This window comes from Pelodiscus sinensis, chromosome 1 (assembly GCF_049634645.1).
Source record: "Pelodiscus sinensis isolate JC-2024 chromosome 1, ASM4963464v1, whole genome shotgun sequence".
NCBI classification, from domain to species: Eukaryota; Metazoa; Chordata; order Testudines; family Trionychidae; genus Pelodiscus; species Pelodiscus sinensis.
The window spans coordinates 45,308,203-45,325,819 of NC_134711.1; the positions used below are offsets into that span (position 1 = coordinate 45,308,203).

A 17,617-nucleotide genomic window follows, 5' to 3' on the forward strand; every position below is an offset into this window, starting at 1 on the left:
AAGTTGGATTTGATTAGTTATGATGTACATTTCAAAGAAATGTACGAAAAGATGCAGCAGCAGAAGCCACATTAAATAAAATCTGTGAGTACAGTGTTTCATTTATGCTATTAATCATTATGTCAATTATCAATAATATTACCTTGTATATTATGTCAATTATCAATAATACCTTGTACATTATGTCAATTATCAATAATATTACCTTGTAGACGGAGCTTGATCCTGCCTTGAGGGCGGGGGGCTGGACTCGATGACCTCTCGAGGTCCCTTCCAGTCCTATTATTCTATGATTCTATGATTCTGTGATATCTTCCGTCATGCAAATAGGCATTTTATACGGCTCTTTATTGACCACTTTGTTCTGAATTTTGATTAATTTGGCTCTTTGGTTTGAAAAGGTTGCCAACCTCTGGTCTAGTTCTTCTAGTTTGTTTATGTGCTTTCCAGTTATGTGTCTGTACATGTACGTCACTGGAAGATTTTTCCCCAGCAACTAAAAAAAACTGATAAAAGGCTGCATAGCTTTCAGGACTCTAGAATGACACTTAGGTCATTGGGACTGCATACACCTTGTACTCTGAGTAGGCATTTCACTCTTTGTCCCAGTTCCACCCATACCCATATCACAACAGGCAGGATGGATCTAGGCGGTAAAATAGAAAGGGCTGCAGATGCAAACCTCTAAAAGGCTCTGGCCAATCCAAACCCACTTTCAGCCATAAGCAGCAATTTTGAGTGTGCGTTTGAGGACATAGTACCAGTGGCTGTATTGGATCCACCCTGTTTTATTTTTTCATCCTGGCTATCCCATGTTTACTATGCATGGGCCCATTTTACGACAGGGCACTGGGTGCTGTGCACAGTATAGACAGGATATTCTATGGAATTTTCCTCCCCTCCCCCATCCCTTTTCAGGGACCTTTCTCACAAGCAACCCCTGCTTCGGGAGGTGCACAAGATCCTGTCTCTGGGAGCAGTGGAGAAGGTTCCTCTGGAATTTGGGGCTGGGGTTTTACTTCCACGATTTACTAATCCTGAAAGCCAAGGGCATCCTGCAGCCCATTCTAGACTTGTGCAATCTCAACAAATCATAAAGAAGTTCAAGTTCCACATGGTCTTCCTGGCATCTATTATCCCTGCACTGGATCTGAGTAACAGGTACACCGCCCTTGACTTAAGGGACACCTAGTTCCACGTTGCAATTTACCATTCCCAGAGGAAGTACATAAGATTTGTGATAAACAGTCAGCACTATCAGTTCACAGTTCTCCCATTTGGCCTGTGCTCAGCATCTCACGTTTTCACGAAGTGCATGATGGTGGTAGGAGTCTTCCTCTGCAGACATGACATGCAGGTTTTTCCGTACCTGAGTGATAGGCTCATCAAGGATTGCTCCAAGAGCCAGGTATAGACTCAGGTGTTCTGAATCAGCACGTTCACGATCTAGGTCTTCTCCTCAACAATACCACATCAACTCTCCCCAGTTCAGAGCATAGGAGCAGTCCTGGATTACACGCAAGCAAGGGCACATCTTCCAGTAGAACGCTTTCAGACCATGTCCACCATCATTCAAAACTTCCCCCCAGCAATGGCCAGAGCCTGTCTCAAACATCTTGGTCACGTGGCCTCATGTAGTAAGTTTTGTGATACTCAGACCTCTACTGCTATGATTAGTATCCATCTACTGCCTGTCCTGAGACAGGGTAAAATGACTCATGACCCTACCTCAGATGGTACTAGACTCCCTCCACCTGGAATTACTTTATAAAGTTATTTTCATTATTTTCCAGATATCCAAAAGTATTAGTAGTGCAGTCTGTAAAGCAGGGGTCTCCAAACTTTTCAGCCCGAGGGCCGCATTAACTATCAAACAGCAGTTCGGGGGCCGACTACACACTTGAGGTCCAAATAAAAAACAATCAAAACATGGATGTTGTTTTTAATTATTTATTTAATATTATTTTATTCAGTTATTATTTAATAACACATTGATACACTACACATGAACACCTGTATTAGTATGAATGGTGAAATTGTTTCCTGGATGCCAAAATAGCAGACATTTCTGGCTTTAGATTTGTTACGCGAAGGAAATTATCACTAAATAAAATAGAGTGCAACATGTTTCGAAATCAGATGCTAATTGACACCAACACTTCCTCATCGCAACAGTCAACTGCAACTGGCAAACTGTGATCAAAATAATCAAGTCTTGAACCAGCAGCAAACAATTTAAAAACTCCGCCACTAGATGGCGTTATATCATCTTATTGACTGAACGGAAGTAGAAAAAGTAAGCAGCGAATAAGGTTTTGCAATGTAATGATCGGTTGGAAAACATAACGCACTACTGCGTGCCTCTATTTTAATTCGGTAAAAACATAACGTCCACGTAAGCGGCGGCTGATCTTGGCAGGATACACGTACATTTCCGTAATTTTTTTTCCGTAGACAAAAAGGTCTCCAAGGGCCGGATGAGAGGGCCTCGCGGGCCGCATCCGGCCCGCGGGCCGTAGTTTGGAGACCCCTGCTGTAAAGTAATAGTAGACTCACACACATTTGGATATTCTTTTGATATCACGTTAATATTTTCTTGGCAAGGAGAGACTATGATAAATATAGAGGTTGCTAGTAGCAATTCTACTCTAAACAGTTTTGTGATCTTTGTCATTTTTAATGTACTTTTAATTAACAAGATAAGATGAGTTAGGTTAGTAGTTGATTAGACCTATCAGGAACACCTAGGTTCTACAGGAAATGGTACTAATGATTCATTAGGTGGCATTCTTTCTGTGGAGTTAATACTGAACCAGCATGATGATATGGAGCATTTTACTGCTGGAGGTGCCTCAGATGGCGCTTAAAACAGAAGCCCTAGTTATTTGTGATATTGAAAATCCTGTGGCAGTTTTTACAAACATCCCATTTTGGCCAAGTGCCAATGCAAGTAATTACATTCTGCCTACCTATGTTTCCTGTGCAGTTTCAATTAGGCATTCTTCACTTCCAGTCTAATTATATAGTGGTGTGGTGCACTATTAAACAGTTGCTGTATTTTACCTTCAGTAGTTTGGCTATGCTGTAGAGTTAGTGGAAGTGACCCTAAGTTTACTTTTTTTGTAAGGTTTTTTTAAGTCTGTAAAGTGTTTGGAATCCACCATGATGAAAGATTTTGTGCTGTTGTATGTGTAAATAATTATATTTTATGTAGTTCCAAAATTTAAAAACTAGATTTTTAGCTTTTTTTAGTTCTGTTGTCTGTTGTAAACATTACACAATTATGTAATTAAAGTAACTTTTTAATTTAGATCGGGATTACAAATACCAGAGACCAACAGAAAATCTTGGATGCTGTTAAAGAGCTGCAGGTGGAAGATGTAAAATTTGAAGAATTACCTGAAGTGATGAACTTAGAATTCAGGTAAAATGTAATTTTCAGTTACATAAATATATATTTTAGACTATGGATGCAGTGTTTACTATAACATGCAGATGTAATTTTTTGAAAAAGTGAATCACATTACATGTGCTAATACAGGTTGAGCCTCTCTACTCTGGCACTCTTTGGTTCAGCAACATCCATGGTCCAGCATGATTTGAGCTAGCCAGATGTCCACTTATCATGGGTGTGGCAAAGTTACCCATGGTCCCATAAAGTTTGTTTATACTCACCAGTCCTGGCTCCCTGTGTTCTGTGCTGTTGTTTATCTCTAATTTACCCTAAAAGTCTTCTAAAAGCCCAGTAAGCAGTGGAAGTGTTGGTAACGCAGATAGACAATATTGACTTCCCTTGATTCGGCAAATTCTCTGAATCGGCACAGATCAAATCCCAAGGGTCCAGACTAGAGAGGTTCAACCTATAACACAATTGAACCTTAAATTTTGAAGGATATTGGCAAACACCTGAACAAGTAGTCTAATCCAGTGTTAAAGTAATTCAGACCATGTAGCTGCCTATAGGGATCTGTGTTTTTTGAGGGCAAAGTTACTTTTACTTTCTGCCATTATTTTAAATTAAGGATGTTACCAAACTAGTAATTTACTAGTCGAGTAGTTGATGGATTTTCCATCGACTACTCAACTAGTCGATAGGCACTTCTGAATTCCTCCTTTGAAATGTACAAGAGCCCCCATTAGGACTCTCGTACAATTCAAAGGAGGAATGCGGAACTCCATGTGTCCCCCAGAGCCAGCGGGAAGTACAGCTGACTCGGGGCTCCATGAGGGTGCTTACCCTTTGAAATGCACAAGAGTCCCCAAGAGCTCTTGTGCATTTCAAAGTGGAAGTACCCACGTGGAGCCCCAAGTCAGCAGGACTTCCCACTGGCCCTGGGCTCCACGCAGCGTGCCAGCTTTGAAATGTAAGAGTCCCCAGAAGTGCCCTTATGGAGCCCAGGGTCAGCAGGGGGACTCAGTCCCCCACTGACCCCGGGCTCCATGCTGCGCTGTCACTTTGAAATGCCACATGGAGCCTGGGGTCAGCGGTATTCCCCAGAACCCGAGATCAGCTAGGGACTCCCCAGCTGACCCCAGGCTCTGTGCTCTTTGAAATGCCACACTAGAGCCTGGGATTTCAAAACAGCAGCTCCGCACGGAGTCCGGGGATCAGCTGGAAACTCCCTGGCTGACTCCAGGTTCTGCAGAAATGCCACAGGGAGCCCAAGGTCAGCTAGGGAGTCCCCAGCTGACCCTGGGCTCCATGCGGCGCTGCTGCTTTGAAATGCTGCGGCAGTGTTTCAAAGTGGCAGTGCTTCATGGAGCCCGGGTACAGGCTCCGTGCATTGCTGCAGCTTTGAAGTACCCTCTCTTCCCTCCTCCCCCCCACTTTGGCAGCAAGGCGGGGAATCGACTAGTCCTTAACATCCTTATTTTGAATGTGTGAGATCCTCCTTACCTATCTGGATGCAGTATTTTTGCTTTTTCTTCCATTATATGCACTGGCAGGCTTTCTCAATTGTCTCCAGTGAAGCAGGGAAACAGCTACAGCTGGCATCTCTGTGACTGGCTTCTTCCAGCTTCTATGAACTTCTGAATAAAATGGAGCAGGCAAAAACAAAAAAAATTGAAGACTGTTCCCCTTTTTCTATATATATTTTTTTCTAATCTGCACTTATACGTAGCTTGAATTGGAGTTGAAAAAAATCTCACTTTAATAGTGTCCTCATTCCACCCCACAGCCTTCATCAGCATAGCTACTCTGCACTTCCTGCTTCTCCCTCCCACCTCAGTCCTGTGTAGAACAGTCAAAGTCAGGGGTGAGAGTCAGGTCAGAAATGTCTCTAAACAGCCTTGCTCTAATTCAGCAGACAGTCCCTCAAGCAAAATACAGTGACTACCAAATCTGCTCCCAAAGGTTAAGAACATGTCCACTTCTAGTCCTTCAGAACAGTCACAAAAACAATAGTTGTAATTTAAGTGGCCTTCAGGGAGGAAAGTAGTCTGCATAATTCTCTACCTTACCTGAATTAGACTGGTTTGGGAACCAAACTATTCCACAGAGACTTGGAGACATAGACACAGACAACATACAGTGACCTTGACTGATGTCAAATCAGTAAAACAGCTCTTTGTCTCAGATGCTATGTCACCTCAGAGCAGTAATAAAACAATAGAAAGAGCAAGTCATCTTTCATGAGGGAGTGCTTAAAATAGAAGCAAGTTGGGGCATAAATATACCTTGCTCTAGCCTGTCAAAAACTAAGTTTTTCTTGTGGACCCTGCTGATGCTCATTAACATTCATTGATATGCTTTGGTCTAGAGACTTCTTTGAAATGGAACTAATCAAAGTGCATTCTTCTTCTTCTTGGAGGCAGAGCTTACCACACCAGTTTACAGCAACCTCCTCAGCTACGTTTACAGGCCATAGACCACCATCATCGGTGGTGGATGATATTGTCTGTCTTTGGGTACAGCTGTAGGATAATCTTGTTGGCTGCTGGTATGAAGGCTAGCAGCACAATGACTCTGTCGTCTGGCCTATACAAAGTTGGTTTAGAAGGGCCCATGAACAGCATGGCAAATCAAGCCATGTACATGCATGGCCATGTAATTTATAAGAGACTTGTTTCTGACAGCAGCTGCAGGCTATTCTTCGTGCTTCAACAACATCATAGGGAAATCTGGGCAGGGCTAATATCTAAATAGTTATGTCTTTGGAAGTTGCTTCTTATTTACCATTTGCTTGAAGAACTGCACAGACCATGAATGAGCACAAGTCCCAAGGTGCTTCAAGAACCCTGACAATGCACTATCATAGCCAGCAGCAGTTCCATTCCTAATATCACTCAGAATTTTGTCTGGCTTGGTGGCAGGGAATGGCTCTCTCTATTGCCGATTGGCATCTCTCTAGTGGAACCTCTACCATTCATCATGAATTTGTCTGATAGGTTTTTCATTTGGGCCTTTGACACAACAGATGGCTGGCAGCTTGGTTTAGCATGATAGATGGATGGGTTTGGGATAGTGATTGCTGAGCTGTGCTAAGACAACGAATCAAGTTCCAGCATTTCCGGTTTGAGTGTGATATGTGAGACCTGTAGATTCTGAATTATCACTTCCCCTGATGCCTGTCCAGTCGCCTAATGATTCAATTATGTTGTATCCATACAACATATGGCTCATCAGAGGATTCATACTGACTGAGCCATTTAATGCATTCAGCATAAAGGCATGGCATGTAGACTGGTTGACAGCTGCACACTATGGTTATGTCTACACAACTTCCCTCTTCCGCAAAAGCCTGTGCAAATGATACACGGATTAGCATAACTGCTGCACTTCATTTGCATAAGTAATTAGGAGCCATTTTTGCGCAAAAGGCACCATCTACACAGTGCCTTTTTGCACAAAAAACCCCTCTTGCGCAAGAGGCGTTCTTCCTGAAAAAAGGAGGAAGAATGGCTCTTGTGCAAAAAACTGCTCCTAATTAATTATGCAAGTGAAGTGTGGCAATATGCTAATCTGTGCTTCATTTGTATAGGCTTTTGCGGAAGAGAGAAACTGTAGACGTTGCCTATGGGTGCACAAGCAGTTTCAAAGATGGATTCTCGACACTAACCGAAAGCTTCATTGACTACTAGGAGGATGCATGGTGATATGGAGACTAAGGATGTTAAGAAGCAGGTAATTGACTTATAGTGTAGTTGATACAATTTATATCAACTACATGACTAATTGATAAGGGGAGGCGTGAACCGGAGCTATCCTCGCTGCAGCTCTGCAATTTAATTGTAGTAGGAGCTGAGTATGCAGTCAGCCTAGCTCCTACTACCTTTAAACTTCAGATCCACAGAGGGGGTAGGTCCCAGATTTGGCATGAGCCAGGATTGAGCAATCCCAGCTCTCACCTAGTCCAGGATGGCTACGCCTCTGCATTTCAAATGTAGTAAGAGCTGCCAGGCTCTTGCTACATTTAAATGCAGAGCCACTGCAGGGGTAGGTCCAGGACCACTGCATCTCTGCCTCTCCTGCCCCTTCCCCCCCCCCCCCACCTTCACCATGGAGACAGTGCTGGGGGGAGTCGGCTTTTAAGGCAGCAAGGGGTGGAGGGAAGCAAGTGGTCAAGTAGGACTCAACTACCCGATAAGCCTAGGCGACTACTCAGCTAGTCATTTACATCCCTAATGGAGGCAATATTCTTTTTAGAGCCTAAAAATGGACCAGTGTCTTCATCTTGCATCCTAGATAAACCTGGTTTATATCAGGTAAATTGATGATCCAATCATCAGACTACATTCAAATTCCATTCCAGGGCTGAATCTCATTGTCAGAGTACATTCCTGGTGCAGTTCCATCAAGCGAGTTCTTAGAATTGTGCAGCTCAATGTTAAGGGATTCTCGAGAGCCAAATGCAGCATTTTCAGCAATCCAAAGTTCACCACTTATATATTTTTGTATGAAATGTCATAAAAGATTGACTCTTGAATGGTTTTGAACATACACAGAAGAGCAGCTCAAAAGCTTATTTCTCTTACCAATTAAAAAATTAAAGAATTCTTTGCCAAAGAATCGATGCACACAAAACAGACATCAGACAGTTTCACAAAGAAAAAACAGTTTCTTGCCATTTCAACCAGACTAGGCATTGTTTCAATGACCTTACTACACGCATCCTGCTTCAAAGAGACTTTAACACCAGACTACAAAGGGAAGCTTCAGAACTGTCATTCGTGCTTAAATTTGACACTTTATGAATGGGCCTTAACAAAGATGCTAATTATCTTACCCATTACAAAGATAGCTTCTGCAATTATCATCCCTAATATCATTATCTCATAGACACTAACTCCCCCACCCCAACTCCCCCTTCTGTGCTAAAATCTGATTTGTCAATTTTATGTGTGTTCACTTTTTTTGTTTGTATCCCTTTGGTATATATGATCATGCCAATTTTTTTCCACAATTTGATCTAAGGAACTGAGTCTGGCCCACGAAAGCTCATCACCTAATAAACCATCTTGTTAGTTTTTAAAGTGCTGCATAGTTCTGTCTTTTGTTTCAGCAAGACCAGACTAACATGGCTACATCCCTATTACTGTTTTACCTACAGAAGTGGGTCTAAAAAAATATAATCTCTGAGTGATTGCTTGTGTCCATTCAGTGTAGGTTGTGTACTTGCCACATGCACTGGTGATGGAAGATTTTCCCTTAGCAGTACCTGTAGAGGAGTTGGCTCAGGAGCCCTCTGGAGTGATAGGTGCATGCTGTGCTGTATAGGGCACCTCCAGCCTCCTCCACCCTCATTGGAACCTCATTACAGTGTCAGCTGTTGCATATTTCCTTAGCTGAACTTCTGCGTATTTCCTGGTAAATAGTTCTATTACTAGTCAGTTTACTGTCCTAAGTAGGTAGTTAGTGTAGGACTTAACCTCATATTGGGGCATGCCTCATTCCCTGGGCTTCAAGTTCTGTTGCAGTTGTAATCTGACTCTGCCAGTAAGAGACCCCCATTGCGACTGTTTGTCATGCTTAGGGAGGCTCATCGAAGTATTAAGTGCTGCATTTGCAAATCCTTCAAGCCCCCTACCAAGGAGAGGGACGTTTGTTTCAAGGCCCTCCTTTGGAATCCACCTTAGCTCTGGTGTGTGAGCTCTCAGATTTGGCAATGAGCACAAGTGCTTCAGTGCACAGCACCCCAGTGCTTCCTGCCTCATGGCACTCTCACTGGCTCCCTGCAAGCCTAGGCAAGGCAAGGGCAAATATCCAAGGTCCATGGGAAGTCAGTGCAGCTGGGGCTGGGGAGGTAGGCCCCCAGCCCCACCCCTCTGCTGAGGACCCACCCCACCACAGGGAGGGGAGGAGGAGTAGCAGCACGCTGAGTGTGCACGCCTTCCCCACCACCACGGGGAGGGGAAGAGAACGCACGGCCCAGCATCCCTGGAACAGCAGGGAAGGAAAGTGGCGGCGTGGTGTGACCTGCCCTAGAGCACAGGGAGCATGGGCACTCTGGGGAAGCAACATTCTGCCCCCAGTACGCCTAGAGTAGGTGTTCTGGGGGCAGGGCCAGGCTGGCAGCTTGGGAAGGCAGAGCCTTTCCCCGCCTAAGCCACCAGATGCCCATTCTAAGGCCTAAGGAGAGGCCCAGAACATTGAAGCCGGTGGATTCCCCTGCTGTTGTCCAGCAGAAGGCTCAGCCCCCTTCAGTGTATGAATCCCCTTCTCACTCCCTGGCATGGTCTGAGAGCAGTGTCCGACAGCTCTGGATGCTGTCAACGCTGGAAGCCTTACAAGCAGCCCAGGACATCTTGTCCACCCCGGTGCCACCCACCATGGAAGTCGCAGGACCGCACCATAAAGGAAAGCAGGCCATGGATAACCTCCTGCATATGGACATGCTGGCATCTGGCAGGTACTCAGACACCCCAGCTCATAGGGCTCGCTCAACCCAAGCACAAGCCTTCTTGGTGGTCTTCCTTGCATATGTTCCTATCCTGGACATTGTAAGGCTACAATGTTGTCTTTGGTGCACATCTTTGTCATGCACTATGCCCTTCTACAACAAGCCCAAGAGGATACAGACTTCAGAACAGTAATGTTGCAGTTAGCATGCCAGTGAACTCCTCCTGTCTCTGGACATATTGCTTGCCCTCACTTACATTGAATGGACATGAGCAAAACATCTTGAAAAACACCAGTTATAGAAACAGGTAACTGTCTTTTACCTCACCCGCTTTGTCTCTCTAGTACCTTGGGACCAACTCAGCTGCAACCTCACTATATGCACTCTTCTTCATAGCTTAATTTAAGTAGCATGAGTTTAAGAGAATCAAGTCCAATTATTATCCATGTTTTTTTATTCTAAAAGCAAGTTGTTCTGCAGAAGAGATACTGTATTTTTAAAAATAAATGTATTTGCGCAGATCATCCTTAAAATATAAATTAGAAATAAATTAATTGAAAATGAAAAAAATGAATAGTCCACTCTCTAAAGGAGTCTAAAATATAGCTAATCTGTCCCCCAGTACAGATTTTTAATTAAATAACATGCTAAATGTGTGACAAGCACAAAGTGTATGTTATTAGATCAGTAGTTATACTCATAAACTTTATTGTAGTTTTCTGTGTTCTCATGAGTTACAAGAAATAATAAAGCTTAATGTACCTTTTCATGAGTTCATGAATTATAAGAAACAAAGCACTAATTCAGAGTTGTGAGGTATACAAAATATAACATAAATTCAATTATGAGAAGTGTTGCGCTTTTTAAACAAAACTGTTAGACACATGCATTCTAGGAATCTGACCTTGTGGTTAAATCACAGTCTATGTTTACATGCTCTTATATAAAGATTTTGCTTCCCATTTGTTCAGAGTCATTCTAAAAAGAGGAATATTAGTCATTAAGTCATAGAAAAACTAACATAGTAGAAAATGTTGAACTGATTGATTATAAACTCCCACAGGGTCTCTTGCACTGTTTAGCAACTCATGTTTTAACTTCTTTCTTTTGCATTCTAAAGAAATATGATACTTTTAATTTTCTGAAAATCTGAACTGTTGGAGGTGCAAGGGAAAGTGTCAGTGCAACAACTGTCTCTGCATGCAGCATGACTTATTTAACATTGTAAGTGTTTTTCTATTAGCTGCTGAAATTCGCTCTGATAATCATTCCCAGTATTTGAATAATTTAACAGGTACAGTAATGGTAAATGTTTTACTTGGTTTTCTACCTTTGGCATATTTTAAGCATTATGAAAAGAGTTTCTTAACAAAATAATTTGTATTAATGTGTGGCAAAGCACAAAGATACAGTTACAAAGTTCATTTATTTATTTATTTATATAGATAGATAGATAGATATAAAATATTTTTGCCCCTTCACATAATTTGTTAGACTAGTAGTTAAATTAGGTTTAGTAGGTCTTTTAGAGGAAAGATTTTGTTTAGGTTCTGAGAGGATCCAATGATAGAGAAATGGCAGCATTGGATCAGCACATTGTGACAGGTTGGATCACTGAAATCCCCTTGGGGCTATCACCCGGTGTGCTGATCATGTCACTGACGCCTGCCTTCCAGCTCTCTGGGGCTTCCTATCAACTGTCCTGCTGGGCCAGAAGCGCTGGTCTTCCCCAGTCAAGGAATAGAGATTGAATAACTGCCCCCCTGCCGGGCAACACAAACACTGATTCAGCTCAGCTCTAGGAGGGCTCAGTTGTAAGGCCATTTGCAACACCAAGGAACCCGATCCCCAAAAGGGACCAAAACCTTAAATAAATCAGTCTTACCCTGTGTAAAAGTTTTAAAATGTCCACCTCCTTTATCGATGAAAGAGAAAGATGCACAGTGGTTACTTCCCTCCAGTAACAATTATCTACACTGGATTTAATAATAAATAGGTGTGTTTTTTTAGTATAAAAAGTAAGATTTAAATGATTAGAAGTGAAAATAGACACATCAAAGTAAGCTACTAAGTTAAAATAAACAAAAGACACCAGCTAATTACAATACACTAAAAAACTTGATACATGCAATTCCTACCCTAAACAGTTGTTCTTATCTTAGGCCAGGCTTACTCTTTTTCTGGGTCTCTTAATGTGGGGAGGCAATTCTAAAAGCCAGCTGAAGACACACCTGATTGGGGGGAAGTCTATTTAAGGAACGGAAAGCAGAGTGGGAACCCTTTTGTTGAGTCTCCCCATCCACATGGGAAAGTACAAGATGGATTCTAGTACTAGGCAGCATGATCGCATACATGTCTTTCAACAATCAGCCACAGTTTGGGCTTATAGGACAGACCACACCATTCACAGGTCATTGGTTTGAGTACTTAGCCAATAAGTACCTAAAGTATCACTAAACACACTCATTAGCACATTTAGAATTAAAAACTGATTCACACTTCATATTTCTAACTTCACATACAAGAATGATACATGCACAAAAACAGTATATAGAGATTCAGCAGACTGTCACTTTATGCGAAACAGGTCACGTAATATTTTTAAAGTATCTTCAATTTGTACATATTCATATTTATAGGCCAATCCTCATAAAGCATGGGGGGGATCCGTAACACATATGCCTTCATCTTTGGCCTGTACGACATATTCCCCCCAAGAGGCAGAAGTGAGCAGCTGTTGTTCTGCTGAATGCTGCCATTTTGGAGTTTCGGTTTGGGGTGCTTACTGACCATTATTTGAAACCAATTCCTACAAGATCCAAGCATTCTGATTCACATCTGAGGCAACCTGGTTTTGTTATATGCTGCAAGGAGGAAGAAAAGAAGTCAGGAGACACATAAGGGGATGGAAGTTCTAAAAAAAAAAAAAACAGGATCTGAGCATTCAGATTGGTGCTCTTGGAGACCTTAAGGCAGCCACCCTTCAGTATCATGTTTTCAATTGTATTTTAACAGTAAGTGATTTTTTTTATTTTCATCAGAGAACCTCAGATGTTTCCCAAGGTAACTTTAAAAAATCCAGTACATATTGATGTGTCTACCTACCATGACTCCATCTACCACATGGATACCTCACTTTACCTTTTGTTTAGCTTCTTAACATGGATCAGAATCCTCCTACTCCATGTACAAATCAGAAATCAAGTTCTCTACATCATCTTTTAATGTACAAGCTGCAAGCTAGGAATATTTCATACATCAACATAAAATGGATCTGAGACTTTCAGTATTTGTTTTCGTAAATTACTGATTGCAGGTTTTATCATTGTGCACAAAAGGCTGTAAAGTTATTTGCTTTACAGAGAACACTTACTATTTCCTTCGTGTAATAAATAAGGGGTTTCCCCACAGGTAAGTGTAAGACACAGGGTAAAGAGAGAAAGCAAAGATTAATAGAAGTTAAACTGAGGATTGCTACAGATTAAGGGGGGTTGAACTTTGCAGACTTTCAGACTTGTTTTTAATAGTTAGTGTTCTAGATAACTATTTTTATGTGGAAATAAATAAGCTTAATGAACTGAAGGACATGTAGAGAGCTGTGGAAAGTTGTACATTTATTATAATAAAATAATATTACTTTTTCTTAATTTGCAAATCTAATAATCTTGTTTTTATAGTGGTGATGAGTTCCTCACTTTTCTTCTGAAACTGAATAGACAGTGTGGTCATCTTACAACTGCTGTGCAAAACATAGTTAGCCAGTTACCCACAAACTCTCACAAGGTATTCAAATGACAAATGAAATCTGACTTGGGTCTGGGGGAGGCATATTGTTAATTTAGCTACTTATAAATGAGACAATGAATAGTAATAGATGTCCATATACAACTCCATGTTATCATACACTCTGTGTAAACTGTATAGCATTTTTGTTTGTAGTTTTGTACCTTAAAATGTTTACAATGCTTAAAAAAATCTTGTCAAATTTTTAAGAAAAAATTTTGTTGCTTTCTGCTTATACTGATTTCACTTAAATATTTAAACTGTAAGTTCCAGAAAGGTCAGGCAATGATTGAAACACAGTAATATGAGCCATGTTATGCACAGACTATATCATTGTAAGTGTTGGGTGTGTTGTTTTAAAAAAAAAATCCAGACATGTTTTAATTTCATCGCAATGTTTTAAAATATAAAAAATGTTTTTAAAAAGACTGTTTAGTAAAGTTAGATGCTTCATTGTTTTCTTGCTTTGTTTATAACTTTGTAGAAGCATAGAAATATATGCTATTTGTCAGAATAGTCTATTTTATTTTATTTATATCTTTTTGTTAGTCTCTGAAGTGCTACAGGACCATTGTTGTTAAGTTGTTGTTGTTTTTTTAAATTACAGACTACAGTGGCTACCCCAAGATGATTACTTTGAGCTTGCATAATGTTTTCAGAATGTTCAGGGCCCTTCTGGCAACATTGCTTTACCAGTTCACCTATATGAAATGAGCTGACATTCTGAATAACTGGTTTGATCTGTTAAATTGTCAGTGATCTAAGTTGAACTATATAATATGCCAGTCTCTCTGTTTATTTCATACTGTATAGAGTATTAGCAATTTACAGAATTGTTTTAATAGCAGTTATATAAAGATCAGACTTTTTTCCAGATTTTAAATAATATTGTAAAACTTCTAATAGGTTGTACTGGAGTGGGGTCCTCCCCAGAGCTTCACTAAAGTTTGTGAGGACTTGGTTTGTAATGTTGAAGATTTGAGTGAAGAAGTTAGCAAACTAAAGGATCTCATGCAAAAGGTAAATGTGTGTTTAATGAATGTGTTAAAGAAAATGCCATAGATTTCTTATAAACAAATTCTGTACATGCTGCCCCATCAGCTAAGTGGTGCACATCAGACTGTTTAAAGAGAGGATCTTTAAAATTGTAATTTGAACACCTACAAAAGGAAAAGAAATTTCAAGAGATATGGAGGCAGCAGGGATTTGGAGTTGAGAGTTGGGATAACTGTTGCTTTACATCATGAAGCATTGAATCATCTGGACAATTCCAGAATAGTGCTGACAATCTGTAGGAAGCTATAACCATTCCTTTTGTCCTGAAAGGCAGAGATGGATGAAATATTGGGGAGAGGAAAATACTCTAAAAATGGGGGCATATCCTTAGTCGTCTTAAAAAATATTGCAGTATAAATGCCATTCTGTGAGCAATATTGTATGGAAATATTGTGTCGTGAAGAAGTTATTAGAGATTTATGTGATGGTATAGGAGGCAGTCCACATATGTTTGTAGAGGTGTTGAAAGAAAAGGATGGGAGAGGTCAATGCTAGATGTTAGCACTACATCACTCACTCTCAGAGCAACATCATGACACGCTCTTGTCGGACAAGATCTCTTTAAGTAATAAGCTGACAAAAAGAATGAGTGTTGAGATTCAGTAAACAGAGCATCAGTGTCAGAAAGGAATCTGTTGCTGAATGAAGTCATTGGAAGTTAATCCATTAACATAATAGTATTAATTTAATTCTGTGACTCATTATTTAGGTAAATTTAAATTAACTTTACATTCAGTCTTCCACAAATAACTTTTTGGCAGTTGGATGCATAACATTTGTATATGCAGTAATTGAATGAATGTGCACATAAGATTTCACACCCAACTGACCATTTACAATTGATGACCTAGGGTGTCTATACTACTATAAAACCTGTTGCGCCAAGTATTAGAGCCTGGGTCAGCTAACATGGACTCAGGCGGCATGGGCAATAAGCCTATACAATTGCATTATAGAAATTTCAGGTTTGGGTTGAAGCCAAAGTTCTGAGACTCCAAACATCACATTACAATTCTGTAGTCCTACAGCCCAAGACCTACAAGCCCAATTTAACTGACCCAGGCCACCTGGGGCCTTGGTTATATAGGTCTTTTATCACAGAATTCACACTTACAAGTTGAAAGAGCAACTTGTACTTTCAGGTAAAAATAGTATGCCCATGGATCAAGCTCAAGCATTTTCTCACTAGAATTTTGGCCATGTTTTTTAAAGATTTGGCCCTTTTTAATATTTTTAAAATTATAATTGCTATTAAATTACAGATATCATTTCATCATATAATCTGCTTAATTTGTATCATTCTTATTTTAACATTTAAACTTACATTTAAATATTTGTGCTTTGCATTTTTACTGCCCATTTTTTATTTGAACTCAAATAGCTTTTGACAGATTTCATTAAATCAATAATTAAGACATATAATATATAATTACTTTGTGGAAGTGGCTACTAATCAGGTTTGTAATAATTAAATATTCTGGGGACAAAACTGCCATTGACCTAAATGGAGCCAGAACTCCATCTTTTGCCTTTATGAACATAAAGTTATTATTTGTGGACCCAGCCTTGTAAAGTCATGGCATGCAGCAATCATAGGATCCTACCTATATGCTCATTATAACTTTGCTAATACAGGGAAATCATAAAATGCCTCTTTTTGACTAAATATATATTTTACAAGTCATGACTCTTGTGGTTAAAGAGCAAAGGCCCAGATCAAATATTTGACTTTGTTAATGTGTTTATCACAGGGTTGTTTTGCTGTTATAGTGGTTCAAGATGTTTTCTAGAAAGTGTCGCTTTTTAATTGCCATTAAGAAATTGTGTTGATTTATAAAAAGCTGCTGGTATTTGTGCTTTTACTATTTTTATAGTAACTCTCTGTGAAATAGATAAGATAAAGACCCATGCCTACTCATGTTGAAATCAGTATAAGTTTTGCCATTGACTCAACAGAAGCTAGATCATGCCCTGACTTCAAATATAGTAAGATGACATAAATACCTACATTTATGTATAGTCTGAAATTTCTTAATGTACTTTAGAAGTTCTCATGCACCATTTGAATTATATTTTTACATTAACTTACATTAATTTACAGCTTCAAAATGGACAGAAAAATGACCCCACTCGCCTACGACCCCTGGAAAAAACACCTACCTGGAAAAGTAGACTAATAAAAAAGGCAGCAGTAACCCTGTTTGGAGTTGGATTTCTCTTTCTTATTACTAAATTAACTTTAAAGAAAGCCTGATTTTATGCATACATCTTAGTTCTCCAATATGATTCAGTGTTATGCAGCTACAAAATAATTTGTTGTAAGAAACCATATTTTAAAAAGCACATTAAATTCTTCATTAAATATAGAGTCCATTCTGAAGAATTTAAATTTTGTAATGTTATAAATACTTTAATTTAGAAACAAAATAAAGGTTACAGATTTAGACCAGCCAATTACATTTATTTGTATTTAAAAGTTTTCTTTACAAAAAGAGTATGACTTGTAAGTATCCTTTTCAAAGTGTTTTGTTTTTATATTTTTTGTAAGAAATAAAAACTTAATTCTTATTACTTAGCACTAGTTTCTTTTTCTGTTTAGCTGTCAATTATGGCTCTGGAATATCTTTCAATATACTGTACTGTATATTAGTATATGTATTTACAACAGTAGCAAAATTTATTTGTCTGAGGTCAATTTTACCAAAATACCTAAGATAACTTAAGTAGACTTCCCTATAGACATTATATACCATAAGACAACTATATACTGTATAGTTTCACATCAAAAAATACTTTGCTATGGTGGTCATTATGCCTTATTTCTTTCTTGTTTATCACCAACCACAATATTGTAGGGATCTTGTTAAATATTTAATCATGAAGAATCAATTTGATTTTCCCACCTCAATGAGTACTTTCATATCCAGTGCTACAAA

The 17,617-nt window shown here is 39.7% G+C and overlaps 1 protein-coding gene across 2 annotated transcripts in view; it reads left to right on the forward strand.

Annotated features, from left to right (window-relative positions):
* The window catches only part of ASZ1 (ankyrin repeat, SAM and basic leucine zipper domain containing 1), an 88,785-nt gene extending 71,168 nt beyond the window's left edge, over positions 1 to 17,617 (forward strand). Inside the window, exons 10-13 of one of the 2 annotated variants that reach the window (XM_014573333.3) lie at positions 3,312 to 3,424; positions 13,520 to 13,625; positions 14,532 to 14,645; positions 16,783 to 17,590. In XM_014573333.3, the coding sequence (XP_014428819.3) occupies positions 3,312 to 3,424; positions 13,520 to 13,625; positions 14,532 to 14,645; positions 16,783 to 16,935 (486 nt within the window). In that variant the 3' untranslated portion in view covers positions 16,936 to 17,590. Of the gene's footprint in view, positions 1 to 3,311; positions 3,425 to 13,519; positions 13,626 to 14,531; positions 14,646 to 16,782 lie in introns of both variants that reach the window. The other variant, XM_075929162.1, reaches the window with a different exon arrangement.